Source organism: Triturus cristatus, chromosome 3_2 (genome assembly GCF_964204655.1).
Source record: "Triturus cristatus chromosome 3_2, aTriCri1.1, whole genome shotgun sequence".
NCBI lineage: Eukaryota > Metazoa > Chordata > Amphibia > Caudata > Salamandridae > Triturus > Triturus cristatus.
The window spans coordinates 1,165,360,022-1,165,387,775 of record NC_140584.1 but is presented as its reverse complement, the minus strand read 5'-3'; the positions used below and the strand labels follow the sequence as shown (position 1 = coordinate 1,165,387,775).

Genomic DNA, 27,754 nt, shown 5'->3' with positions numbered 1-27,754 from the left:
TAGTTTAGACCACAAAAAATGCAAGGCATTGGAATTAAATGAAACATTGGCACAGATGAGTATTAGAAATGCGAAGAGGTAGTGAACACGACATTTTATTAAGCACTAACAGCCTCCATTTCATTGTCTGCCAGTCTGGTAGAAATCTGAAATCCTCATACCCCTTCTTCGGTGAGAGCATCCTTCATGGAGCTAGTGGTCAGATTTCATGGGCAGGGCACTGAGCGGACCAATACGGTCTTCCCTGCAATCAATAAAGTTCTCCTTGTAGGACTATAACCAAAGTCTTTTTCTACACCATTCCCCTTTATAAATGGGGCAATTGTCCTGGTCCCCATTCTCCTCAAGGCGAGAGGTTCTACTTGCACGAGGTAATGAGGAAAATGCTGCATAGACTGTGCTTGGGCTCTGCAGTGGGATATCACATGGCTGAGCATGTGTAATGTGTGCAAGAGATTTACAACAATCATGAACCAGCACAAACCTCTGAGTGTGATTTCATTAATAATCATTTCATGTTACGCGATCAGGGAATCAGCCACAAATGGTGGCAGCAAACAGTATTTACATGCAATTGAGACCTCCAGTACCCATGGGTGTGCCCACCCCCAAAGCATATGGCGGTCGATTGGTGTATAGGGTTGGCATCCTCTACATCTCGCAGTAGTTCCAATTTCATGGGAGTGCCATAAAACGTTCAGCTCCCAGAGGCTTCAGCTTGCTATGGCAGCGCTAGAGTTTAACTGTTCACACGTTATGAATTTGACTAGGAAGGCTCTGGTTATCAGATGCCCCCACAGTACCCACCAGAAACAGGAGTCTTCAGGAGCAGTGACAGACATGACCGTATCATCATACTTCAGTCCCGTGTACCTCAACCTTTAGAGGGTCATGGTTGGGATAACTGCCCAGTTCATCATACACTAGGGTGCAGGCATACAGCCTTACCGGAACGCTCCAGTGCCCGCTGGACCCCACCTGGCACAAGTTGTCCGAGAATGTGTTTGAGTCATCCTGAGTCCAGCCAGGTTAGCGTGGTACCCACAAGACACCAGATGGTCACAAAACCCCACCAGCATTTTAATAGGTAGGGGTGTGTTCTGCCATCCACACATCACTGACATCCCTAGCTCTGCCACGTGCTAATCTTTAGCACCAAGGTCTTCCTTGCCACTTACTAGCAGTTTCAGATAAAAGGGGGGGGGGGGGAGAAGGTGGCCAAGATCTGAATCCATCACCTAGACCAGGTATCTCCTTACAAGTCAGTTACAAGCCTCCGCTAACTTGCAGAAACCTTCAAGATAGCTCCCAGTCTCGAGTTCATTTTTAAACTAAAAACTGCAATAAATAGTGCGGAGGTGTCCGTTTAAACGTAAGCAAAGGTTTATTTTACATTATTATCAGATTACAGAGCCTGATAATGGGAAGTGCTCCACTCAGATTTATGTCCTATGTGGGGTCACAAAGGTTCAGAACTGAAGCACAGGTATTTACCTCTTAAAAGTAGTCGTCAAGTCAGTAAACGAATGAGGATTCTGAATGCTTTTAAATGAGAGAAAATGTAAAATTAAGAGTAAACCAAGTTAATTCTTCCTTTTCACAGTGTTGCATTTACAACCAGCAGGCATCTTGCTCCTCGTGGCTGCTAGACACTGTGCCAAACTTGTAACTAAAAAACAAGCATTTACTTTTAAAGGAGAAAAATGTAAAGTGGAAAAAAGTTTCAATGAAACATAGGGTTAATGTTTTTCAGTTAAGTCCTAATGTTTTATGAAACATAATTCTTCTCTTTAAAGTCCTTACATTAACAAATGACTGACTTACAAATTTGGCACCAGATCTACAGTCCACTGGGAGCAAAATGCCTGCAGTTTAGACACTGACAGGGGAGCACATGAAAGTGATGAATTTTATGTAATGTATATAAACAAAATTGACTCTTTAATTGAATTTTCTTCCATTTGAAAGTCACATTTACACACAGCAGGTAGCATGCTCCCACTGGCTGGTACGCTGCCATATTGATAACTGAAAAATACTGCAATTTGTTTTTAAATTGGAGAAATTTAAAGTGCAGAAAAAATTGCTTTAAGAACATTTTTGCAAAACTTATGCACTTTAAATTTCTCCCATTTAAAAAAGGTTAGATGTTTAGGTTTGTGTTTACATTTAACGGTGCCACATATGATCAAAGGTATGTGCTGTGCCACAAGTACATACAACAGGCTCTTAGTCACCTATACATGTATATCCCATTCATTCACACATTTATGCATAGTCAGACCATTCACTCACTGATGCACATGGCAGCTTTATCATAGTACCCTAAGTCACAGTATTTTGTTCAAACCATAGTATCAGGCTCCCTGGATATTAGGTTTATGTTCAATGAAGCTGGGCGACAGGGTGTCTGGTAACCATGCGCGAGTGGCTTGGCCTGCAGTACAACAAAGATTTTCAGTACAGAAAAGGTTGAGACCCCGACAGACTGTTGTGCAGAAAAAGCTTGACCCAGCTTAGTCAGTCTAGGTTGATGCAAAGTGGTATCTTCCAATGGACATTTAAAGTTAGTTAAATCCAGCATTGCTGACTGGCTACCAGTTGGGTAGCCGTGGAGTCACACAACTGGCGTTTCCTCCCACCAAGAACTATTTAATACCAACTTAAGACTAAGCCATGTTGCAGTGTATGACAATTAACAACCGATTTTAACACCAATGATAAAACACCTTTATTTTACAAAAATAAAAACATACTATAATACACATGATACAAAGTAGACTAATTTTAAGCCATGTACTTGGCCACAGCTTTGGTGCCCTCGGACAGCGCGTGCTTTGAAAGTTCTCCAGGGAGCACCAGTTTCACAGCGGTCTGGATCTCACGACTGGTTAGAGTGCTTCGCTTGTTGTAGAGGGCGAGTCTCGCCGCCTCTGAAGCCACTCGCTCAAAGACATCTCCGTTGATGGAGTCCATGATCTTCATCGCACCAAGCGAGAGGGCCAGATCAGGGTGGACCTGTCGGCAGACATAGCTTGGGTTAGAATCGCAACCAAACTGAGGTTAAGGTAAAACGTAATTAGAAGGACAAGCACAAACCAGTGCCAACTCATTCAAAACAAGCAGGAGAGCCATAGACAACAGGCATAAAACCCCTTTAGGGTGGCACTGCTCGCATGAAGGATGGAGCACTGCTGAAGGCCAGGCTTTCGTTTATTTCTACCTATATCACCGTGCACACAAACCCAGCTTTGGAATTCAACATGCATTTGTTGAAGAGAACTGTCCTCAGCACCATTCATACCAGTAACGGACACTCCGCTCCCACCAGATGGACGCACTGGCCAAGCATAAGATCTGGCTTCCATCCTTCAGTCCCAACCGAAGAAAACAATCTGCAGCATTGAAAAAATGCACAACGCCTGCCTTCTGTTAAAATGCATCTGAGAAACTTTAACCTGTCATTATTGAGCGCACCTTTGAGAGATAAAATATCTTCCAAGTGGTGCAATGCGACTACTGGAGGAGAAATGAAGTAAAGAACCAATAGCAAGAGGGGAGAGAAAAAACCTTGAGTGAGAAATCCCATTGTAAGTATATTTAAAGAATGAGTGGATAGGTCTTAGAGCTGCTCCGTCAGGCCGGACCTAGAAAGGTGGAAAGCTAGTCAGACCCAGAGGCGCAACTAAAACCAAATTACGGGAGGGGGGTGCGGGCTGAATCTTTTAAGCCAAAGACAGAGTGGAGCTGCGGGGGCTCTTAGAAGGGGTGAAACAGCAGCGAGGCCTCATTAACATGCACATGGTCTTTTAAGGACCTGTGGAGTGCTCGGGTGCGGCTGTGTGAGTGCCCGGGAAGCTGTCTCATCCCGGGCTGCCACACACGACGGGGGGGGGGGGCTGAAGCCCTTTGAGTCCAATGGGTCTTGCGCGCCTGGTCAGATCACCATTACATATCCACACCTCGGTGGTGGACTTCTGGTCTCTTTAGACTTGTATCGGATCCCAGACCAGGACACAGGCAGTCAAGGCAAAGAGGCCAAGGAAAGCAGTCTAGCAGGGGCCGCACAAGCACAGGAGGCAGAGTGACAGGTGTCAATCACCCACAGCCTGTTTCATGCGAGACCAGTGTTATCCACATGCCTCTGACAACCTACTGACCACGAGGCCTCCAAGGCTGGGGCCCTCAATCGAAGAGCCAGGATTGGTCAACACTTGAAGTCGCTGAGCACAACGAGCAGCGGTTCAGGTTCTACAGCCTGCAGGACACTAAAGTATTAATGTACTTGAGAGTAAAGAGTGAGGCTTCACCAGGTCTTGTACTCACTGTAGCAAGAGATCTTAAAAGTGTTAAATGAAAGTTTACTTTGCTGAGTGGCCAGGGAGCAGAAGTTGAGCACTCCACGTCCTACACAAGTTTTTACTCTTCCATTTACGTTATGGCAGTCATGTAAAGAACCTATTAGTACAGGGTAGGAACCTTAAGATTGAATGCCCCTTTAAAGACCGGCAGCCATGTTGGAAGGAGAGACCGTTGCAAGGTAGCCGGTTCAGGTGGGTTCCTGATATATATAGGACCTAGTTCACTAGGGTGATAAAGTCTATGTGACCAGGATCTACATAGGAGCACAGACTCCAAAGGACAGAAAGAAACCGCCAGTTACCCCAGCCCACCAGGGACTGACCACCCATGGTCAGAGGATCCTCCTACAGGGCGTGCTGCATTTCCTACCGGGCGGCCTACAGCTGTGAAGCACCCCACCCAACTGAGAGTCCAAAGATACTTGTAGGCCAGAGCCCTGCACTCACTGGTACCCGAATGATGGTCAGTGGTGGTGGGACATCCCTTACCAGGACAGGCAGCAGGACTCGAATCAAGTCTCAGCAGAGTCTAGAAACACCCAACACCTGGATGTAAGGGAGGCAGAAAAGGGCTTTCCCCGCTCCACCTCAGAGGACCACAATCCAAAACTATCCACCAGCATGTGCAGAGATCTCTAGTCCAATACCTCTTGCTAAAGTGCCACGAATACTTCTTGCTTAAGTGCAGCTTCAAGATTACACGGTAGGAACGCCCCTTTGGCCATCATGTACATGACCACAATCCTCAGGAAGTGTTTGAAACAGAAGAGTACAAGTGCAGGAACTTGCTATCCCAGAGTACCTGGTTACTGAGAAGAGCTGGTACTTTCCAATGTTACGTATTGCACCTGTGCTGAGAAGTGCAGATTCTCTCCGTTGAAATGAAAGTGCATGTACTCGGCACCTGCCAGTTTAAAGCACTGACCGCAAGTAGGGCCACTGGAATGATGCAGCAAGCTTGACTAAATTATGTGGCAAGAAAAGGCAAATCATGCGGCACATTTTAGGATAGTATTACCCCACTGTAATTTTTAAATATAGTAATACTGTCTTGGACAATATTTCACCTCATTCGTATCCGTTTAACAACCAGACACCGAAGAGCAAGAGAGACTAGTTAACCTTTGCGGAGGGCCTTATGTGGCAAATCCATAATTAAGCAAAAACCACCACAGTATTGCATAATTCCAGGGGCCCTGACCATGGGCCACACTATCCGCCCTCACTCTTGGAACTAATCAGTCTATGGAGTAGTGTACAACCAGTCCACAGACTCTGCAGCACCTTTCCAGGGGCATGAACCGCTCTGCCCATCAGATTACATTGAGCCCCTACACCTGGCCGCAGACTACCGCTGTGGAGGTCAGGTTTTCAATTTAGGTCACTGCTTTCACACCTCCCTGAATCAGAAGTTACATTTTGTTGTAAACTCACCTGCTTGAGCACTTTGTAGATGAAGCTGGAGTAGCTCTCCTTCTTGCCCTTTCCTTTGTGCTGTACCACAGACTTGGACACCTTCTTGGCACTCTCCTTGTTAGCCACTGTGGTCTTCATAGCGCTACAAAAACTGAGCATAAGGCAGTGGAAAGTTAAAATCAAATACATGAACTCACTGATTAGCTGCAGAAACCTTTCCATGTGTGGAAGTGATCCGGGGAAGGTGACCTTGAGAGGATGTTGGGCATCTGTTGCAATCAATGGACTGCAAGGACCAGCATGCTTTGTGCTTAGATGACCCAGACAGCAGAGGCTGCTCTGGTTCACAAGGCACTGAGGAAACCTCCCACCCTTTTTGTACCTCTCAAGGCGCTAGATCTGGCTCGATGCACAGCTGTCTGCGAGATGCATCATCACTTCTTTAGAATATACATAGCAGGTTTTGGCTCCTCCCAGCAGTGCACTCACCTCATTCTGTTGGCCATTTAGAGCCTCATTCCGACTTCCAGGAAGTGCTTCCACTAGAATGAACGAGGGACTATTTTGCATCTTAAGAGAAGAGAACACCCAATCAGGTTTCTCGTTCTCTCTACATCTATTCTAAACAGAGGCAGGTAATCTTTTTGCAACACTGACAAAGCAATAAAATAGGTTATAATGTGTGAACTGTCGCTGGAGAATGTCTGCGTTTACGTATTAATACTTTATAGCCAGACCTTCTAGATTTGCCAGGGCTTCTTTCAAACTTGAGACAGCGAGCAGGAATCGATATATTACACTTGGGGGCGTCGAATGGCAAACACATGGCCTAGGAATGCAAGCTACCCCTCTGGGAGGGGTGGAATGGTGAATCCCACTTCACCACCCGGAAGTAGTCAAGGCCGCCGTGCATTCTGGGCCTTTGGGATGCCCAGGGTGGCGGCTTTCTTGGGTACAGCTACGCCAATAAATGACTAGGTATGGACTAACAAATATCCCGTTGCCATTTAGAGCGATCTTGTGAGGATGGCCGGGCACATTGGTTCCCCAGCGATACCCACACTAGCGCTTACTACCAGATAACTAGGGCGAGGCATCAAGGCGCCCCTCAGTTGGACTGGGAGATAAGAGCCCATTCCTAGCAATAGTCTTAGCATGGAGTGCCGACCAGCACGAGGCTTGCACTCAGACTAGCCCAGCTGACACTTCACTGACCATAGAGCGCGGAGATAATGTTAAACCCCCTCGCAGAGTAGACATAAAATATATGTCGGTAGGTATCTGGGGGCTTCGAGTGTGGCCCCGATAAGAACCCTTGGAGTAGGGCTGTGGGCACCAACTGAACGCCTAAAGCCCCCAACACAAGTCGTAAGAAACTGGACAAAGAGCGCCCGAGGAGCGGTCGATTAGGGGAACCGAAGTGAGAGGCCGAGAGAGGCCCCCCGGTGTGAGCGAACCGCACAGCTGCCGATGACCGACACCGGCAACGAGGCCCCCCCCCCCCTCCTTCACCCAGGGGTACAAACAACCACTGGAAAATAAACAACGCTTGGTATTAAAGAATACATACTTTTAACTTGCAATCCCTACCAATATATAGGTTTCTCAACCAGGCCGCGGAGTGGACAAACAGCAGGAGTATTCGAGTGCTACCCACACACAAAGCGCCTCGTGGCATCAGGGGTGGCCTACGCTATAACGCTCTTAACGCCAAGCTTCATAACGGCACTCCCCCTCCAACCCATCCCCTTCCGCACACCCCCTCGGCTAGCAGAATCAGACAGACCAAAACTAAATACACCACAGACGTAAATCAGTTACCAGGTGCGTAATCCAGCGAAAATTCAAACACCAGCAATCTAAAGAAAACAACCAACTCGGCCAACATCCCGCGTTATATATGAGGTTAGTGATTGGAGGCGGAGCTAAGTGCCCCTCCCATCCTTCAATCAATTAGCACCCCCGCCGCTTCCAATCTCATTAACTCACTTCCTCATTCACCACCCATCCCTCATGCTCCATCAATGAACAATCCACACCTCTGTCCCAGCCTTACTTCAGGCGAATTGCATTGTGGTACCCGTAGTTCGAATCACACGTTGCTCGTCCTACAGTACAGAAAAGGTTCACAGCTTAGGTCCATACTACGCGAGTTCTGTTGCCCCATGTCAGATGGGAATAATTCATTCAGGTCCGGTTTTCAGCCATGTTCTGTTACTTGCATGTTCGGTTCGCCCATTTAAAGTATAGGACTACCATTTATTTATTTATTTATTGAGTTTTATATAGCGCTGGCTAGACCCGGAGGTATCAGAGCGCTTTACATGAGGAAGAAACATTGTTTTAGAACAAGGTTACAAAGTTACATCAGTTACTGGAGCTTAGTTACAGGAATTACATGAGTACAAAAGCAAAGCATAAACATGAGGTAAAAAATAGGCAAGGGGAGAGAAGATTAGGGAAGAGAGGAAAGGAATAGGGGAGGTAGATAGAGCATAATGGAGGGAAGAGGAGGGGGAGGGTGTAGGAGGCACAACGGGGAGACGAGGAAAAACAGTGTCCAACTTCCGGCTGGGTAGGTGAGCCAAACTCCTCTATAGCTGCGTGGGACAGCTCCACCGGTCATCGGCCAAAGGTTGCTCGGGCACCGCAGTACATACAGAAAGGTTATAGTTTCCGCCTAGGGGGGCATAGTCCAAAAGTTCCATCGAGCGCGCCGGTCACAGTGTATGGTGCTGTGCTCCCAGCGGTAATGGAATGAAAACCCAGGCCTCCGCTGTGTGAGATTCCCTTTTCGCTGTGGACTCTCTCAGAGGGGTCTCTGAGACTCCAGGGCATAAATGCTGGATCCCTCCCCAACAAGGGGAGAAGGAGTGCTTTGGGAAGGGGCCCACTCATGGTGCCCATTATTAGAAAATTGGTGTGTCAGATGTCCCCAGAGGCGGCCATCTTTGGGTCAGGCATTGGGCACAGCTCTGTACACTCCTCACATCTGGTCTTCACACTGCTCCTCTGTGGTCCCAGAGTCTTCCCGCTTGTGACCGCCCTCTTATCTGGTGCATCCTGGGCCTCTGCTACTGGAGTTTGTCCACTTTGGTGCTGCGGCCACCTCTGCTGCTGCTTCACGCCAGTCTCCATGGCTTCGGGCTCCGGCAGGTTCATGAGGGGCTGCAGCAGGGCAGGGCCCCGCTGCTTCTTGCACTCTGCGGCGCCGATGCTCTTTTGCCATTTCGTCCCACCCGCCTCTTCTACGAGGTGCCCGTAATGATCAGCAGTACAGGCAGTGTCGAATTAAACTCCTGCTAGCCGCCGTAACTATGGAATCTGCTCCGCCATCTTGCGCTCTGCAATGCGAGCCTGGGCAGTAAATTGTGGAGATGCAGCTCCGGTGATGCACCAGCAGCCCTTAATGAGTCTACAGGTTCCCGTTGTTTTCATGCAAGCATCACGTTGGATAGGACATAGTTCGGGGGCATCACGGAGATCTACCTTTGGCGTCGGGCATGAGTGCTTAGCTCTCCGGGCACCATCTTAGCACATTCCCAGGGAGGGACGTCACGGCAGATATTTCGGCAATGCTCTATCAGCGAAGATCGAAATTAGTCTCAAGGTAAGCCGCCTGAATTCCGGTTTCGGAATCTTTGTACGTGTGGGAAAACACTGCGGTGGAACGCCGTTCAGGAGGCAGGAATGAGGGTTCACAACGGATCATCAGCTCCGAGTGGCCATGATGGTAGCTGGCTCCTCCTACCATTATCAGAATGTAAACAAAATGAGCAATGGCAAAGTCAATTGGACCTGCGTTCACGCCCAGCCTTTTGGATTTGCCAATGGTTTTTTTTTGGTAATTACTTGTTTACAACTTTACTGTTGGGACGGGGGTATGGGGGTTTGTCTACACATCACCAATATAAACAAGCATTTACAATGCAATGGTCTTGGCATTGTTAAAGTTAGAGCTATTGGCATTGCTCATGGCATTTTTGTTTTTAAAACTCTCTCTCACAAAAATAAGACTTTTTTTTGTGAGAGAGAGAGAGAGATGTTTTAAAAACAAAAATGTCATGAGCAATGCCAATAGCTCTAACTTTAACAATGCCGAGACCATTGCATTGTAAATGCTTGTTTTCTTTTTTTGGTAGGACAGGGAGATTAAGTGATTTGCCTAGAATCACAGGATGTGGACGCGACCCTGAGGCCCGAACCTTGGTTTCCAGCACCAAAGTCGGCAGTCTAGCCGTCAGACGACATCCTCTCCCATTCCTTTTTTACCTTTCCCTTATTTGCGTTTCTCAATCCAATTGAATGGATGTGGATGCTATCAGGAAATAAATACCCGCTTTTTTTGTCTAAATCTCCTTCTTTGGTTTTCTCAAATGATGGTATGTACGAATTTGCGGGGGGGGGGGGGGTTCGGATGCGGGCACAAGTGGTTTGCACGATCTGGAGGAGTGGTGGTGGTTGCTGGGCCCCATGCCTTACCTTTACTAGTGAGCAGAGCAGACAGGCACGTAGGTGCCGAAGATCCTTTGGAACAGTCTCTAGCGACATCTCCAACACCCGAAAACACACAAGTGTGAACTGAATCTTCAAACAGGAAGTTGCACACCTACACCTAGGGCGGAAATCCCATTATACGCCATCTTTGTTAAGTAACACGGGCAATGGACACAGACATAGGACTAGAGGTATACCAAAAGTTGATCTTGGCAGACTTATCCAGGGAATAGCGACGAGCAACGCCATTTTGAAGTGAAACATATTCTTGTACATTTGTATCAGAAGCTCCACAGCGACAGTGAACTACACCTTCACACACAGATCAAAATCGTATTCCGTATAAGTGTTTTAATGCACAGATAAACTACCCATTGTGCAAGTTGTGTTCACACAAACTTACATTTGGGAATCAATGCCTTGCTTACTGCCAGTTAGATCTGAGGCTGAGCAGCAGGGCAGCTGCTCCCGGTGGGGTTTAACTGGGTTTTAACTGGACTATAACTGGATCTTAACTGGGGCCTGTATCCTGTACATTGATTCCTGTTTGATGAGAATAAACTTACATCTGGATGCAGCAACCCAAGGACCCATCATTTATTATATGAAATGTTACACTTACGTCATCATGATTTATTACCGGCATTACTGTTCAAGATGGCGGGCGCACCAGTCTGGTCTCAAGCCAAATAACAGTACTCAGTAAAGGCTTTTGTGCACCTAGAGATTTTCTCAATGTTTCCCTGCGCCTTCTTGGAAGCGGAGTGATTATTACAGCACAGAACCACGAAGTGAACCGTTCGGCATTAAAGTGAAAGAAGGGGCAGATGCGATCCATATCATATTCTATTGTACATGGCTTCCACATTTTTGAACTGTTAATGTAAGACATTACCAAGGGTCGAGTGTGCGTGACATTCCATGCCTTACACGTAACATTGTCAGTACAACGTAAGTACAATGAGAGCCAACAAAAAAATCTTCTTAATTAGAAAAATATTTGAAACCCATTTGGGCACACCATGGTGCTCTAGGAGCGTCGAGAGACAGAAAACAAGCCGAGGGCACCGGAAGACACCACCGCCTTTCTCCGAGGCAGAGCAGAAATGCCTCGGAGAAACGCAGCGTCCTTTTCGGATTCGGGGGCGTGTTTTGCTGTTGTCTCCTCCTTGAGACTTCTTGCAAAAAACACGCCCCCCGATCCGAAAAGGACGGGGCGTAATCGGAGTGACTGACCTCTTCTCCAGTGGCTGGCCAGCATTCAAGAGGCCAGCCAATGGAGAACAGGGGAGAAGAGGGGCGGGTTCAAGCCCCTCTTCTCCAAGTCATTAAATCTCGCGAGCGAGACTGCGCAAGCGCAGCCTTCGCTAGCCGAGACCTAAAAAAGAACATTCCCAAAAGAAAAAAGAAAATTGTTTTAAAAAGTACACATTGCCAAAATAGTACCTGGCTCTGATGGGAACTACTTGGTGTGAGGATGTGTTCCTTGTGAAAGAGCAGAATGCGGTCACTCACAGTGAAGTAAGCCAATGGCTGAAGTGGCTGAACCATTACCCGAGCTATAGTAGGCGGAATAAAAATGCGAATGACACAATAGCAAAACCAGTGAATAAAGAGGGCTGTCTGAAACCTCTTGTGAGTTAGCGCATGATACATATAAACATTATATCAAACAAAGGGGGGAGTGAAGAGGTCGTGTCCAAAACGAGCACCGGGGGTGGATACGCCCTCCTCTTGAAATGTATCATAAACAACTGTTAAAATGTAAAATCTGATTCTTTCATTTTTTGATTAAGCTGTGCTTCATCCAATTTCACCCCTGCCCTACATTGAGCCTGGCTCTCTTTTTGACACCGCATCTGTATAAACATGAGTAAAGAATTGCAGGTTGGGACACTGTAGGCTGTGTAAACATGCAGAGTCAGCTTGCTCGAAGGTTTTCAGACAATAGTTAATCATTGAGTAAAGTCTACTCAGAATAGCATATCTTGCTGTCCAGCTTTAGGACGTAGCAATAGAACAAAACACCGAGGCTGACGATTCTTGCCTTGCCTCATTTGTGTGTTCTTTCCAAAGTTCTATTTACCTCTGGGCATTCCTTGTTTGTGATCTTCCCTATAAAAACCTATGTAACCATCATTCAAGTGTGGTCTCTCCTTGGGTATCTTGATGGCACTTGTCGGATGGAGACCTATTCATGAATGATTAAATGACCTATGGTTTGACTTCGCTCCAGTGTCCTTTCCTCCTCACTTGATAAGAACCCGTGGCGAAGTGGTGTGACCCTGTACCAGCAGATTATTAATAATTTGCTCCACAAATTGGTGCCTGAATGCGGGGCCCCATCAAAGGCTTGCAGTCGGACCAGGGGAGGAGATCGTGTCGGTAAGTTGAACTTCGCTGAGGGGCGCCCCACCTGAAGAGACTAGTGTTGCTCATGGTCCAAGGTGATTTCTCAGCTGATCTTCCTGGCGGCTGCTGGGCTTGACTGGGACCTTCGGACGGTCATTTTTGGATCAGGGTGGATCAACAGGTGGGAGTTGAAGACTACGCATGAGGTAAATCTATATTGAACTGGTTCATTTGGTTAGGACTTGTTTGACATTTGCTTAACTTGGTATTCGTCTTGACTTGGTATTTATTTGGTAATCCGTTCGGAATTGGTACTCCGTTCGGAATCTGTTTGGAATTTTGAAACCTAGGATTTGTTTGGTATTTTGAAACTTACTCTGTTTTGGAACTTGCTATTTGTTTCTGCTAACATTTTTTCTTACAGGTAATGTGAGAATATTTTTTATTTCTCTCTGTTTATAAGTTTTTTTATCTTATATAACATGCCTGTGTTTAGCACCCTTTGGAAGTTTTGTTGTTGCTGCTGCGATAAGCATAGCATTTTGGTAGCAAGTCAGCGCGCGCCACCAGAAGATACGCAAAATTTTGAGATGTACATCAAATATGGTACTTGTCCCATCATGTATAATGCATTATGGAACACATATACAAAAGGGGATCCCCAGTTAGAATGGCCATTAGAGGGAACCATGGACCCTCACAAACTCGAGTATTTAGAGAAACAATTGTTTTTTAAAGAAAGTTAGGCCGATTCGGACAGCCTTTCCGATTAGGTTTGCCCAGAATGAAATGGCTGTTGGAATCGGTCCTTGGGTGCCTGTAGCAGGCCTCCCTTTACCCGGGGCCCTCCGCATCCGGGCATGTCGCAGGCGCCCCCTTCACCTGGGGCCCTCCGAATTGGGCCCGTGAAGGTACACAAGAGACCCCCCTTTCCAACCATGCAAAATGTGGCATGCACTATGGGGTGCCCGCCACACGGTGCACGATTTTCCCCAGCCACCCCTTTCTTCAGTGGGAGTCTAACCGAATCGTATCTGGATGCATACGGATATATCGTACTCGGTTGTTTGGACGTCCCCCATCCAAGTCATAGGGAAAGCATTCCTGAACCGATTCAGACGGTATGTTTTCCGAACTAGATAGGAATCAGGTCCTAACTGTGTAAAGGCAGAACCAAATGGAGGTTCAATCAGGCAAAGGCGAATAAATTAGCTCACAAGCTTAACTCTAAGAGCAGGAATAGCATATATAGTATTAAGAGAGGAAGGGGCATCTGCTCTTGAAAAAGTAGATAGGAGCATCTGAAAATTAACTCAGCAATGCACAATTAAAGCATACATTTCCAAAGTGAAGGACTACTCCTCATGGTTCCCAAGAGGTGGGAACCAATCAAAATCTTGCATTCCCAGTCAACATGTCTTCGCCTGTTTTCCCAGGCCTCGCACAAAGAATGTTTACAGCTGAGCACCCTTCAGTGATAAATCATGATCAAGCTGTCCCAGGCACAGGTGCAAGAAACCAATTATTCAGTTACAGTGAAACTAACAATAACAACATTTCTCATTTAACCCCTTCAGCGCTCATGACGGAGCCACTCCGTCATGAGCCACGGGTGCCATGTGCTCATGACGGAGTGGTTCCGTCATGCTGCGGCCGTTGGCCGCCGCTCCTCCCATGCTGCGCTGATTCCCCGCCTGTGCGGGCGATTAGCGCAGTGGGCGGAGTCATGACGGAACCACTCCGTCATGAGCACAGCTCAACCGTGGCTCATGACGGAGTGGCTCCGTCATGAGCACAGCGCCACCGCGCTGCCCCCAAACCCCCCCCAGCGCTGCGTCAGAATTCCCGCCGCAGCGAAGGGGTTAAACTTAACTGAAAATGTTCATTAATCGGTACTTCTGAAGTTTAAAGCTTGGCTCCTAAAACAAGAGAAAAGGTGAGCTAACATACCCAGCAGCCAAAAAGCAGACATTATTTAACTGAGGCCTACTTTAACTATGGCTAACTAAACATGCACACATTTACTATTGTCAACTGCATGTGGCAACCACTAACTATGTTCAAACTTAATATGGAAATCACACTTTAGACAGAAGTATGTAGATTGTATGTGATAACATAGAAAATGATTTCATGAAATACCATAACTCAGAAACGATTTTAGCTAAGCTGTTTAAAGGGTATTTTTAGATGAAGGACATTTAGCTTTTCAAAGAAACCAATTCATATTATGTCTCTTTGTTCGAAATTGGCTTTTGAATGCTTCTTTTTTAAGTGTAAATGCAGTGGTTGCAGGTCTTACTTCCAGAAACAGTTTGTCTGAAATGTTTATTTCAGTGCTTTACTTCAGGGGACATCATTTCATATTTATGTCTTTTACATTCTCAAACAATTACTTTGGATGCTTTTAATTCACTGATCCATGACCCCTCAACACCTAAACCCCATCAATCCCTGCCCCTTAAGACCCTTCACCACATCTAAAATAGTCATCCTTGAAGCCTAAAATCTCTTTCCACCCCAAAAATCCACCATCCCTGAACCATAAAATCACTCACTACCCCCAACTCCACCTCTTCCTCAACCCAAAAAAACCCTTTCTACACCTAAACCCCACCCATCCCATATCCCTTACAACACCTCAGCACACCCAATCTCCACCCACACCGGAATCCTAAAAAAATCCGCTTCGCCCTCACCCAGCCAGCCATCCATGACCCATAAAAACTCCTCATCACTCTAATCTACTCATCCCTGAACCCTGAAACTCCCCTTTTTACACCTAAATTCCACCAATCCCGGAATCCTTAAACCCCCCTCACCAACCTAAACGCCACCCCATCTTGAACCCTAAAAAACTCTTTACCACCCCAGCCGCTACCCATAATTAAACCTTAAAATGCCTCACAGCCCTAAACTCTGCCCGTCCATGGACCCTAAAACCCCTCAACCAGGGCCAGACTAGCCATAGCAGGCACCAGGCATTTTCCCAGTGGGCAGGAAGGGAGACGGCCTGTTTGGAGGGGGCTGTGGACGGTGTTTTTGTAACAGGGGGCCGGTTTTGCAGCAGTGCTGTGATATCGGCCCCTGTAATGGAAGCAGCAGCAGTGTTACCCACCAGCTTCCCCCCATAATCCTCCCTCCTACTTAATTGCCAATGCTAGTTTGCGTTCAGTCCAGCTGTGCCGTCAACAACCTCCCACGCGACCCATCACTAAAACCTAAAAACATCTCACACACCTAAACACCACTCATCTGTGAACCCTAAAGACCCCTCACCACCCCTACACCCCACCCATCTCTGAACCCTAAAACACCTTTTTATGCCCGAACTCCCATTTTTCCTGACTGGTAAAAATCCCTCATTACCATAAATAAACATTACCCATCCCTGAACCAAAAAGACCCAGAGTAGTCCCTAACTCCACCCAAGTTTAATTTCATTTTGGATTTTCCTTAAAATTCTTTTTTTTTTTAAATGCTTCCTTTAAATTTTGATATTTCTTTTTGTATTTCCTTATAATTGGTTTTCCACGATTTGGTGTCTTCCAATGTGGTTTCTCAGTTTTTGTTCCCATTAATTCACACACATCAGGGTATGGAATCTGCATGAATACAATTAAGCAAAACAGAAAACATTGACAGCGCATCACAAGATGCAAGTCTTTCTGGTGAGATAGTTCAGGGACTCAACACACCTACTGCAGAGCTCTGTGCCCTTCGGGTCGAATTCCACCTGAAAACAAATGCCAACAACTTGAGTAAAAATACTAATTATCAGTTTACATTTTTTCTGATCTGTGTGCATAATAAACCAGCAGGAAACGGCTGCTACATGAAAAGAGCTTAGATTAGCTAGTGACCAATCTTTCTGCATTTAGCACACGCTTCAGACTTGTAGGGGTACCCTGTTGTAACTGGCTCAAATCCAAATAAGGCAACTCAGGGGTTTGAGGTCATGTTGCGCACATCTTTTAAAAACCCGTCGGTCACAGATGCCAGTCCCAGTGAGTGTGGCAGGGTTAGAAATCTGCTGAAACCTCCCAATATTTACCAGGTGAACAGGCCTGGGAAGCACCAGAACAGGAGTATTTTAGTGTGGAAATCACCCAGATGCGGGGTTCGCCCCTGCAATAAGGAACACATGTCATAGATGCTGCTTCTCGCACCTGTTGAATGTCAAACCTCAAGGCATCGGTACTTAGCAGGTGGGATAAATAGCCCCATCCCTGAGCCAGGTCAAAGCGAGACCTCAGGCATCATTTGTTAGAGGTCAGGGGGTGAATATATGGCAGCATCCCCATCCAGACGCCAGCCCTGCTGCGCTCCTAGCAGGATGCCCTCTAAAGTTTGATTGCACAACTCAACAGTCATGAAGCAGCTGTGCCAGATGCCCCCGGGGGACCACTGGAGGCGCACCGCTCTTCTGGAGCACAACACAACGTGTGGAGAACAGCGGCGGGGAGGAGTAAGTGGACCTTTGGAAGTTTTTGTCTTTGGCAATGTTCCGCCCTAAAGACTCCCTGACCTGATGGAGAAGATCTGACCTGATGGAGGGGGAAGACGATCTGACCTGATGGAGGAGAAGATCTGACCTGATGGAGGGGGAGGGGATCAGTTCATCCAGCGGTGCTGGGTCATCCTGCACAGAGGCAACTGGTCCTAGATCTTGACGTCACAGAAGCATATGCAGCAGGTGGGCATGGAGACCTGGGCTTGAACGATGCAGGATTTAACACATGATCTGGGCCTAAAGATTGTTGGCCCAGATGTTGGATTTTCCTTTGCCCGAAGCGGCGTAGAAATCTTGAAGATCCTCAGTGCGAGGAACACACGGGCCTCACTCACCCCGCACATGAAAAGTACGGAGGATCCCTGCAGTGCAGATGGAAAGACCTTGGAATCCCCTACTTGGCTGTGAGAAGACAAACACATTGTATTCACGCTAGTTTAGGCCACAAACAACGCAAGGCATTGGAATGAAAAGTGAAACATTGGCACAGATGAGTTTTAGACATGCGAAGAGGTAGTGAACAAGACATTTTATTAAGCACCAACAACAGCCTCCATTTCATATCCTGCCAGAAGCCTGAAAACCTCATACCCCTTCTTCGGTGAGAGCATCCTTCATGGAGCTAGTGGTCAGATTTCACAGGCAGGGCACTGAGCTGACCAATAGGGTCTTCCCTGCAATCAATAAAGTTCTCGTTGTGGGACTATAACCAACATCTTTTTCTGCACCATTCCCCTTTATAAATGGGGCAATTGTCCTGGTCACCATTCTCCTCGAGGCGAGAGGTTCTACTTGCACGAGGTAATGAGGAAAATGCTGCATAGACTGTGCTTGGGCTCTGCAGCGGGATATCACATGGCGAGGCTGAGCATGTGTAATGTGTGAAAGGGATTTACAACCATCATGAACCAGCACAAACCTCTCAGAGTGCGATTTCATTAATAATCATTTCATGTTACACAATCAGGGATCACAGCCACAAATGGTGGCAGCAAACAGTATTTACATGCAGTTGAGACCTCCGGTACCCATGGGTGTGCCCACCCCCAAAGCATATGGCGGTCGATTGGTGTATAGGGTTGGCATCCTCTAAATCTTGTAGTAGTTCCAATTTCATGGGAGTGCCATAAAACGTTCAGCTCCCAGAGGCTTCAGCTTGCTATGGCAGCGCTAGAGTTCAACTGTTCACACGTTATGAATTGGATTAGGAAGGCTCTGGTTATCAGACGCGCCCACGGTACCCACCAGAAACAGGAGTCTTCAGGAGCAGTGACAGTCATGACCCTGACGTCATACTTCAGTCCTGTGTACCTCAACCTTTAGAGGGTCATGGTTGGGATAACTGCCCAGTTCATCATACACTAGCGTGCAGGCCACAGCCTTACCAGAATGCACCAGTGCCCACTGGACCCGACCCAGCACAAGTTGTCCCAGAGTATGTTTGAGTCCAGCCAGGTTAGTGTGGTACCCACAAGACACCAGATGGTCACAAACCCTCACCAGCATTTTAATAGCTAGGGGTGTGTTCTGCCATCCACACATCACTGACATCCATGGCTCTGCCACGTGCTAATCTTTAGCACCAAGATCTTCCTTGCCACTTACTAGCAGTTTGATACAGAGGTGGGGGGGGGGGAATGGGGGAGAAGGAGGCCAAGCCTGCCAAGATCTGAATCCATCACCTAGACCAGGTATCTGCTAACAAGTCAGTTACAAGCCTCCACTAGCTTGCAGAAACCTTCAAGATAGCTCCCAGTCTCCAGTTCAAACTAAAAACTGCAATAAATAGTGCGGAGTTTTCCGTTTAAACTTAAGCAAAGGTTTATTTTACATTATTATCAGATTGCAGAACCCGATAATGGGAAGTGCTCCACTTAGATTTGACCTATGTGGGGTCACAAAGGTTCAGAACTGAAGCACAAGTATTTACCTCTTAAATAAAAGTAGTTGTCAAGACCGTAAACGAATGATGTTTCTGAATGCTTTTAAATGGGAGAAAATGTAAATTAAGAGTAAACCAAGTTAAGTTAATTCTTCCTTTTCAAAGTGTTGCATTTACAACCAGTAGGCATCTTGCTCCTCGTGGCTGCTAAACACTGTGCCAAACCTGTAACTAAAAAACAAGCATTTACTTTTAAAGGAGAAAAATGTAAAGTGGAAAAAAGTTAAGGAAACAAGGTTAATGTTTCTCTACTTTGAGTCAGTTAAGTCCTAATGTTTTATGAAACATGATTCTTCACTTTAAAGTCCTTACATTAACAAATGACTGACTTACAAATATGGCACCAGATCTACAGTCCACTGGGAGTTAAATGCCTGCAGTTTGTAGACACTGACAGGGGAAGAACATGAAAGTGATGAATTTTATGTAATGCATATAAACAAACGACTTTAGTTGAATTTTCTTCAATTTGAAAGTCACATTTACACAGCAGGTAGCATGCTCCCACTGGCTGGTACGCTGCCATATGGATAACTGAAAAAATACTGCAATTTGTTTTTAAATGGGAGAACTTTAATGTGCAGAAAAATTGCTTTAAGAACATTTTTGAAAAAACTTCTGCACTTTAAATTTCTCTCATTTAAAAAAGGTTATAGGTTTAGGTTTGCATTTACATTTAACGGTGCCACATATGGTGGGCGGCAGGGTGTCTGGTAATGCGCGAGTGGCTTGGCCTTCAGTAGCACAAAGATTTTCACCGAAGAGAAGTAGATGTCAGTACAGAAAAGGTTGGACATGCCCGACTTAGACTGTTGTGCAGAAAAAGCTTGACCCAGCTTAGTTAGTCTAGGTTGATGCAGAGTGGTATCTTCCGATGGACATTTAAAGTTAGTTAAATCCAGCATTGCTGACTGGCTACCAGTTGAATAGCCCTGGAGTCACAACTGGCGTTTCCTCCCACCAAGAACTATTTAATACCAATTTAAGACTTAGCAAAGTTGCAGTGTATGACAATTAACAACCGATTTTAACACCAATGATAAAACACCTTTATTTTACAAAAATAAAAACATACTATAATACACATGATACAAAGTAGACTAATTTTAAGCCATGTACTTTGCCACAGCTTTGGTGCCCTCGGACAGGGCGTGCTTTGAAAGTGATCCAGGGAGCACCAGTTTCACAGCGGTCTGGATCTCACGACTGGTTATAGTGCTTCGCTTGTTGTAGAGGGCGTGTCTCGCCGCCTCTGAAGCCACCCGCTCAAAGACATCTCCGTTGATGGAGTCCATGATCTTCATCGCACCAAGCGAGAGGGCCAGATCAGGGTGGACCTGTCGGGAGACATAGCTTGGGTTAGAATCGCAACCAGAGGTTATGGTAAACCGTAATTAGAAGGAAAAGCACAAACCAGTGCCAACTCATTCAAAACAAGCAGGAGAGCCATAGACAACAGGCATAAAACCCCGTTAGGGTGGCACTGCTCGCACGAAGGATGGAGCACTGCTGAAGACAAGGCTTTCGTTTATTTCTACCTATACCACCGTGCACACAAACCCAGCTTTGGAATTCAACATGCATTTGTTGAAGAGAACTGTCCTCAGCACCATTCATACCAGTAACGGACACTCCGCTCCCACCAGATGGACGCACTGGCCAAGCATAAGATCTGGCTTCCATCCTTGAGGCCCAACCGAAGACGACAACCTGCAGCATTGAAAAAAGGCACAACGACTGCCTTCTGTTAAACAAATGCATCTGAGAAACTTTAACCTGTCATTATTGAGCGCACCTTTGAGGTAAAATATCTTTCCAGTGGTGCAACGCAACTACTGCGAGGAGAAGTGAAGTAAAGAACCAATAGCAAGAGGGGAGAAAAAAAAACCCGAGAGCAAAATCCCATTGTAAGTATATTTAAAGAATGACTGACTAGGTCTTAGAGCTGCTCCGTCAGGCCGGACCCAGAAAGGTGGAAAGCTAGTCAGACCCAGAGGCGCAACTAAAACCAAATTTCGGGGGGGTAGGGGGGGGGGGCTACAAAAAGATTTCGGGGGCTGAATCTTTTAAGCCATAGACAGAGTGGAGCTGCAGGGGCTCTTAGAAGGGGTGAAACAGCAGCGAGGCCTCATTAACATGCACATGGTCTTTAAAAGACCTGTGGAGTGCTCGGGTGCGGCTGTATGTGTGCCCGGGAAGCTGTCTCATCCCAGGCTGCCACATACGACGGGGGGAGGGGTCTGAAGCCCTTTGAGTCCAATGGGTGTTGCGCGCCTGGTCAGACCACCATTACATATCCACACCTCGGTGGTGGACTTCTGGTCTCTTTAGACTTGTATCTGCTCCCAGATCAGGACACAGGCAGTCACAGCAAAGGGGCCAAGGAAAGCAGCATAGCAGGGGCCGCACAAGCACAGGAGGCGGAGTGACAGGTGTCAATCACCCACAGCCTGTTTCATGCGAGGCCAGTGTTATCCACATGCCTCTGACACAACCTACTGACCACGACGCTGCCCACGAGGCATCCAAGGCTGGGGCCCTCAATCGAAGAGCCAGGATTGGTCAACACTTGAAGTCCCTGAGCACAAGGAGCAGCGGTCCAGGTTCTACAGCCTGCAGGGCACTAAAGTATTAATGTACTTGGAGAGTAAAGAGTGGGGCTTCACCAGGTCTTGTACTCACTTTAGCAAGAGATCTTAAAAGTGTTAAATGAAAGCGTTTTCTACTTTGCTGAGTGGACAGGGAGCAGAAGATGAGCACTCCACGTCCTACACAAGTTTTTACTCTTCCATTTACGTTATGGCAGTCATGTAAAGAACCTATTAGTACAGGGTAGGAACCTTAAGATTTAATGCCCCTTTAAAGACCGGCAGCCATGTTGGAAGGAGAGACCGTTGCAAGGTAGCAGGTTCAGGTGGGTTCCTGGTATACATAGGACCTAGTTCACTAGGGTGATCAGGTCTGTGTGACCAGGATCTACATAGGAACACCACTGCACAGACTCCAAAGGACAGAATGCAACCGCCAGTTACCCCAGCCCACCAGGGACTGACCACCCATGGTCAGAGGATCCTCCTACAGGGCATGCTGCATTTCCTACCGGGCGGCCTACAGCCGTGAAGCACCCCACCCAACTGAGAGTCCAAAGATGCTTGTAGGCTAGAGCCCTGCACTCACTGGTACCCGAATGATGGTCAGTGGTGGTGGGACATCCCCAGGACAGGCAGCAGGACTCGAATCCAGTCTCAGCAGAGTCTAGAAACATCCAACACATTTGGATGCAAGGGAGGCAGAAAAGGGCTTTCCCCGCTCCACCTCAGAGGACCACAATCCAAAACTATCCACCAGCATGTGCAGAGATCTCTAGTCCAATACCTCTTGCTAAAGTGCCACGAATACTTCTTGCTTAAGTGCAGCTTCAAGGTTACACGGTAGGAACGCCCCTTTGGCCATCATGTACCTGACCACATAATCCTCGGAGTGTTTGAAACAGAATAGTAAAAGTGCAGGAACTTGCTATCCCAGAGTGCCTGGTTACTGAGAAGAGCTGGTACTTTCCAATTTTACGTATTGCACCTGTGCTGAGAAGTTCAGGTTCTCTCAGTTGAAATGAAAGTGCATGTACTCGGCACCTGCCAGTTTAAAGCACTGACCGCAAGTAGGGCCACTGGAATGATGCAGCAAGCTTGACTAAATAATGTGGCAAGAAAAGGCAAATCATGCGACACATTTTAGGATAGTATTATCCCACTAATTTTTAAATATAGTAATACTGTCGAACAATATTTCACCTCATTCGTATCAGTTTAACAACCAGACACCAAAATAAGCAAGAGAGACTAGTTAACCTTCGCGGAGGGCCTTATGCGGCAAATCCATAATTAAGCAAAAACCACCACAGCATTGCATAATTCCAGGGGCCCTGACCATGGGCCACACTATCCGCCCTCACTCCTGGAACTAAACAGTCTACGGATTAGTGTGCAACCAGTCCACAGACTCCAGCACCTTTCCAGGGGCATGAACCGCTCCGCCCATCAACCAGATTACATTGAACCCCTACACCCGACCGCAGACCACTGCTGTGGAGAGCAGGTTTTCAATTTAGGTGACTGCTTTCACAACTCCCTGAATCAGAAGTTACATTTTGTTGTAAACTCACCTGCTTGAGCACTTTGTAGATGAAGCTGGAGTAGCTCTCCTTCTTGCCCTTTCCTTTGTGCTGTACCACAGACTTGGACACCTTCTTGGCACTCTCCTCGTTAGCCACTGTGGTCTTCATAGCGCTACAAAAACTGAACATAAGGCAGTGGAAAGTTAAAATCAAAGACATGAACTCACTGATTAGCTGCAGAAACCTTTCCATGTGAGGAAGTGATCCGGGGAAGGTGACCTTGAGAGGATGTCGGGCATCTGTTGCAATCAATGGACTGCAAGGACCAGCATGCTTTGTGCTTAGATGACCCAGACAGCAGAGGCTGCTCTGGTTCACAAGGCACTGAGGAAACCTCCCACCCTTTTGTGCCTCTCAAGGCGCTAGGTCTGGCTCGATGCACAGCTGTCGGCGAGATGCATCATCAGTTCTTTAGAATATACATAGCAGGTTTCGGCTCTTCCAGCAGTGTACTCACCTCATGCTGTTAACTATTTGGAGCCTCATTCCGACTTCCAGGAAGTGCTTCCACTAGAACCAACGAGGGACTATTTTTTTATCTGAAGAGAACATCCAATCAGGTTTCTCGTTCTCTCTACATCTATTCTTTACAAAGGCAGGTAATCTTTTTGCAAGACTGACAAAGCAATAAAATAGGTTATAATGTGTGAACTGTCGTTGGAGAATGTCTGCGTTTACGTATTAGTAATTTATAGCCACACCTTCTAGATTTGCCAGGGTTTCTTTTAAACTTAAGACAGCGAGCAGGAATCGATATATTACACACTTGGGGGCGTTGAATGGTAAACACATTGCCTAGGAATGCAAGCTACCCCTCTGGGAGCGGTGAATGGTGAATCCCACTTCACCTCCCGGAAGTAGTCAAGGCCGCCGTGCATTCTGGGCCTTTGGGATGTCCAGGGTGGCGGCTTTCTTGGGTACAGCTACCCCAATAAATGCCGCTGACCGCGGCCCCCGCAGGGGGCCACTCGGCGGTCGGCGCCTTAGTGGCCCCGGGGCCCCGGTCACCCCTCCCCACTCCCTACTTCGGGGGGGGCGGGGGCAGGGATCTTGACCGTGCCCCCCTCCGTGTCGGGGGCCGGAAGTGACGCGAAAGGCGCGTCACTTCCGGGCCCAGGTGTGAGGGGAAGGCTATTTAGCCTTCCCCCACCCTCACTGGCGACCTCTTTGTCGCCCACCTCGTTTGTCGCCCACCTCGCCTTTTGTGACGACGAATCGGACGCAGCGTCGTTTCGCGGGGGTCGTCGTCGTTGCCTTGCTGTGGAACTCCTAATATTTGCGGTGAGTTGCCGGATTGCCCCCTCGCCCCGGCCCTGTCCCTGGGCAGTACCAGGAGACGGGGCCCTGTGGTCGGAGTGCCACGGGCGGGGGGGGGACCGTGCTCGGAGCAAGGCTCGTGTTTATTTACGTTTAACGGGGCGTGCGATCGTTGGGGAAGCTGTGTTTTGTTTGTTTCCCTGCCACGTTGGCTAGCGCGGGTGGGCGCGAGGAGTCGATCGCGGGACGCAACCGGCCGGCAATCCGGCGTCCATCTTGCGTGTGGGGGCATACTGGCTCCCATCTTGGTTGTGGGGTATAACATGTTTCTCTTTGCGGCACAGGGGTCAGTGTGAGCCCTTGTCCGGTCCCGTCCTGTTCGCTTTATCTCCCCGTGCTTGTATGTGGTTAAATACGGTGCAATAAGATAGAGTTCTCTTTAGAGAAAGCTTTTGCGAAAAAGTGAACGTAGTTTGGGACCGAGGCTCCGGGCTTCATAGTCGAATGGGTTGGTGTTTTCGAGTCTCGGGGCCGCGGTCGCTGCCTGTGATGCGGGGTATGTCTCTTATTCTTCCCGTGCCTATATGTGTGTAAATGAGGCGCGACGGGCTCCAATATCTCCGGGTTGAGTTCGCGCTAAAGTTTGAAGTTATGCTTAGGAACAAAGCGTACACAGGGCCGGGGCTCGGGTCCACAATATCGAATGGGTTGGCGTTTTCGAGTCTCGGGGCAGCGGTCGCATTCCTGTGATGCGGAGTATATCACTTATTCCCCCCGTGCCGATATGTATGTAAATGCGGCGCGATGGGCTCCAATACCTCCGGGTTGAGTTCGCGCTAGAGAGCGAAGTTACGCTTACGAGCAAACGTATACTGGGCTACATAAGTAGGTGAATACGGCGCCACGAGCTCCAATACCTTCGGTCGATTTCGAGCTTGATAAATAGGTGGGGGTGAGCTGTGGCCCGCGCGTGCGCCAGGGCACCGACATCTAGTAACGGGTGTACAGTTAAAGCGCTTTAAATAACCTTCGCGCTATATAAGGCCGCATTAAACAGGGTAGGGTGTTAATGGGCGACCCTTGCATAAGTGGTGCCATTTCACGGGGGGTCGCGGTGCTCAACGGTTTTAGGCGGGGGGCCAGGCTTACGATCTGCCCGTTGAAGTCGGGAGTAAACCCACCTTCTTGACACTCTGTCGCCGCATCGATCGCGGAGCGGCGTGTGTCTTCACGCGGTGAGCCTGGGGAGAGGTATGGGATGCAGGCTGGACTGCCGTCTACGGCAGGAACCAGCATTTGAGCCTCGGGGGCGCGTCTGCTCCGGGCCTGGTTGGGCAAGGGCTCGCGTCTGCTCCGTGTGATCCCGGCCAAATCTTTTATTGTCTCCCTGGGCCTGAAGGTTCAATGTACATGCGGTGCCCTCATGCAAGCACTGACTATATACGGGCCAAATCTGTCTACATACACATGCAATTGTATCCCTCTGCGGCCTGCCACTGCCAGGTTTTGATTTGTTTAGTGGGATTGGCGGGGGAACGGCCCCCAGCAAGCGTAGCCAAGGCCCGGCCCCACAGTAGGCGGGTTCGGGGGTCCCAGCAGGGAGCGGGTAGCCGCCTTCCCTTTGCTTTGCCCTGCAAGGGTGCAGGTAGTAGGAAGCGGGGGGCCGATCCCGGGCAGCAAGGCAGGTCTAGCGAGAGGGACGTCAGTACATCGTACCTCAGGCAATATGGAAGCGGCAAACTAAACAAGGGTTTGGTGTGCAGCAATGCCGCGCGCGGGTCACCGGCAGGGGATCGCGTAGTTGCTTGGATGTTAAATGCGGGCCCCGTGGCTGAAGATGTAATGTAAAGTGCGCCAATAATTTCAAGAGTGCACGCAATATAAAAGCGAATGAATGGTTTTGGACGTGTTCGCTTCACGTGAGACAGTGATTTTGGGCCAAATGGCCACCAGGCTGTAGTATGGGGGTGGGGCGCCAGCGAACACAATGCTGCTTGCCAGGTTCGAGGTGGGGAATGGTCCAAATGCGAAGGGGGTGTGCATGATAAAAGTAATTTGTATGAGCACCCGTGTCCTTCCCCCCCCCCCCTTTTTTCTGCGGTTCAGTCACGCCTTTTCGTGTATGCATATTTCTTGGGCTTATTCTGGTTTTTCTTTCAGTACATTCTCCGCTTTCGGTGACTGGAGGTTTATTAATTGCCGACTGAGAGACGCGAGCCAAAAGATCATTCGTATTCGGGGCTCGGAAGGGAGTAAGTACGGGCAGTTGGGGGATGGGGGTACCTCTCGAGTAGCATGTGGCACTCAGGAGCGAAGAACTAACCTCAAAGGGGGTGAACAGGCGGTTAACTTTCTCTCTTTCCCAATTGCAGATAAGAGAGAACAACTGCTAAGTGATGGACAGCCAAGGATTATCCCCCCCCCTTTTCACACCAGGGACTCAGGTTGAGGAGTCCGTGACGGACACTTCGGAGGAAGCACGGATTGCCGCTTTCCTGGAGCTGACGAGGGCCAAGGGTTTAGCTTGGGCGACGGAACTATTGAAAGCCAGTAACCCCCCAGACTCTGGGATAGCGATGGACGGTCCGGCTACGGATAAGGATGTAGGGGAGGTTGCGGGCCCGTCACGGTCGAAAAGAATCCGCCGCCCGACGAGCAAAGACTTTCCGGTAGAACAGCCACCGGCTCGGAATAGAGCGGCCCCTCCTCACAAGGCCCCAGCACACCCCCAGGCGGCGGTTAGCTTGGGGACGGGGGCGCACAACGGACTGCCTGGCCCGCCCCAGGCGACATTTGCCTCAACAGAGGATTTGGGTAAGCTTGCAGACACTTTAAAAGACTTCATGGCTGAGGTCAGATCCGGTCTGCTGCTTGCCAGATCACCCCTAGGGGTTGGTCCGGCCGCCCCACCGCCGCCGACTGTCCTCCCGGCGTCGGGGGGCTTCACGCAGGTGTGGTGTCAGCCGCCGGCTGCGTTGGAACCTCCTCCGCGGCCCACACCCCCAGCTGCTGCTGTGGCCGAGAGCGCGGCTAGTGCGGTCGATACTACAGTAGTGGTTCCCCCAGTGGTACCGACGCCGGCACCAACGCTAGCCGTAGCACCTAAGCCTCTAGTTACCACGGCCCCGCTAGTTTCGGGCTGCTGTTCACTCGCTTGGATGGTCCCTCTAGTGGCCAAAGAAGGGATTTGGCGCAGGGAATTTATTGATATCTTCACCCTTCTCATGCATGGGGCGGAGGGG

The 27,754-nt window shown here is 48.3% G+C and overlaps 2 protein-coding genes across 2 annotated transcripts; both read right to left on the bottom strand.

Moving 5' to 3' along the window:
* Positions 1-2,706: 2,706 nt before the first annotated feature.
* Positions 2,707-7,730, bottom strand: LOC146859352 (H2B.U histone 2-like). The gene is made up of 3 exons (XM_085646974.1): positions 7,599-7,730; positions 5,796-5,928; positions 2,707-3,018 (listed from the first exon to the last, which is right to left on the bottom strand). Exons 2-3 carry the CDS (start codon positions 5,913-5,915, stop codon positions 2,788-2,790), a joined length of 351 nt encoding a protein of 116 aa, XP_085503100.1. The 5' UTR covers positions 5,916-5,928; positions 7,599-7,730; the 3' UTR covers positions 2,707-2,787.
* A 12,450-nt stretch (positions 7,731-20,180) lies between these two features.
* LOC146859351 (histone H2B-like) lies at positions 20,181-23,384 on the bottom strand. Its single transcript, XM_085646973.1, has 2 exons — positions 23,244-23,384; positions 20,181-20,418 (listed from the first exon to the last, which is right to left on the bottom strand). Exons 1-2 carry the CDS (start codon positions 23,382-23,384, stop codon positions 20,188-20,190), a joined length of 372 nt encoding a protein of 123 aa, XP_085503099.1. The 3' UTR covers positions 20,181-20,187.
* Positions 23,385-27,754: the final 4,370 nt, after the last annotated feature.

Excerpts from the sequence above, each read along its gene's own strand:
- LOC146859351 (XM_085646973.1), bottom strand. The coding sequence starts at position 23,384 with ATGTTCAGTTTTTGTAGCGCTATGAAGACCACAGTGGCTAACGAGGAG. Across the intron at positions 20,419-23,243 it reads TCTACAAAGTGCTCAAGCAG|GTCCACCCTGATCTGGCCCT; the intron begins GTGAGTTTACAA and ends GTCTCCCGACAG.
- LOC146859352 (XM_085646974.1), bottom strand. The coding sequence starts at position 5,915 with ATGAAGACCACAGTGGCTAACAAGGAGAGTGCCAAGAAGGTGTCCAAG. Across the intron at positions 3,019-5,795 it reads TCTACAAAGTGCTCAAGCAG|GTCCACCCTGATCTGGCCCT; the intron begins GTGAGTTTACAA and ends GTCTGCCGACAG.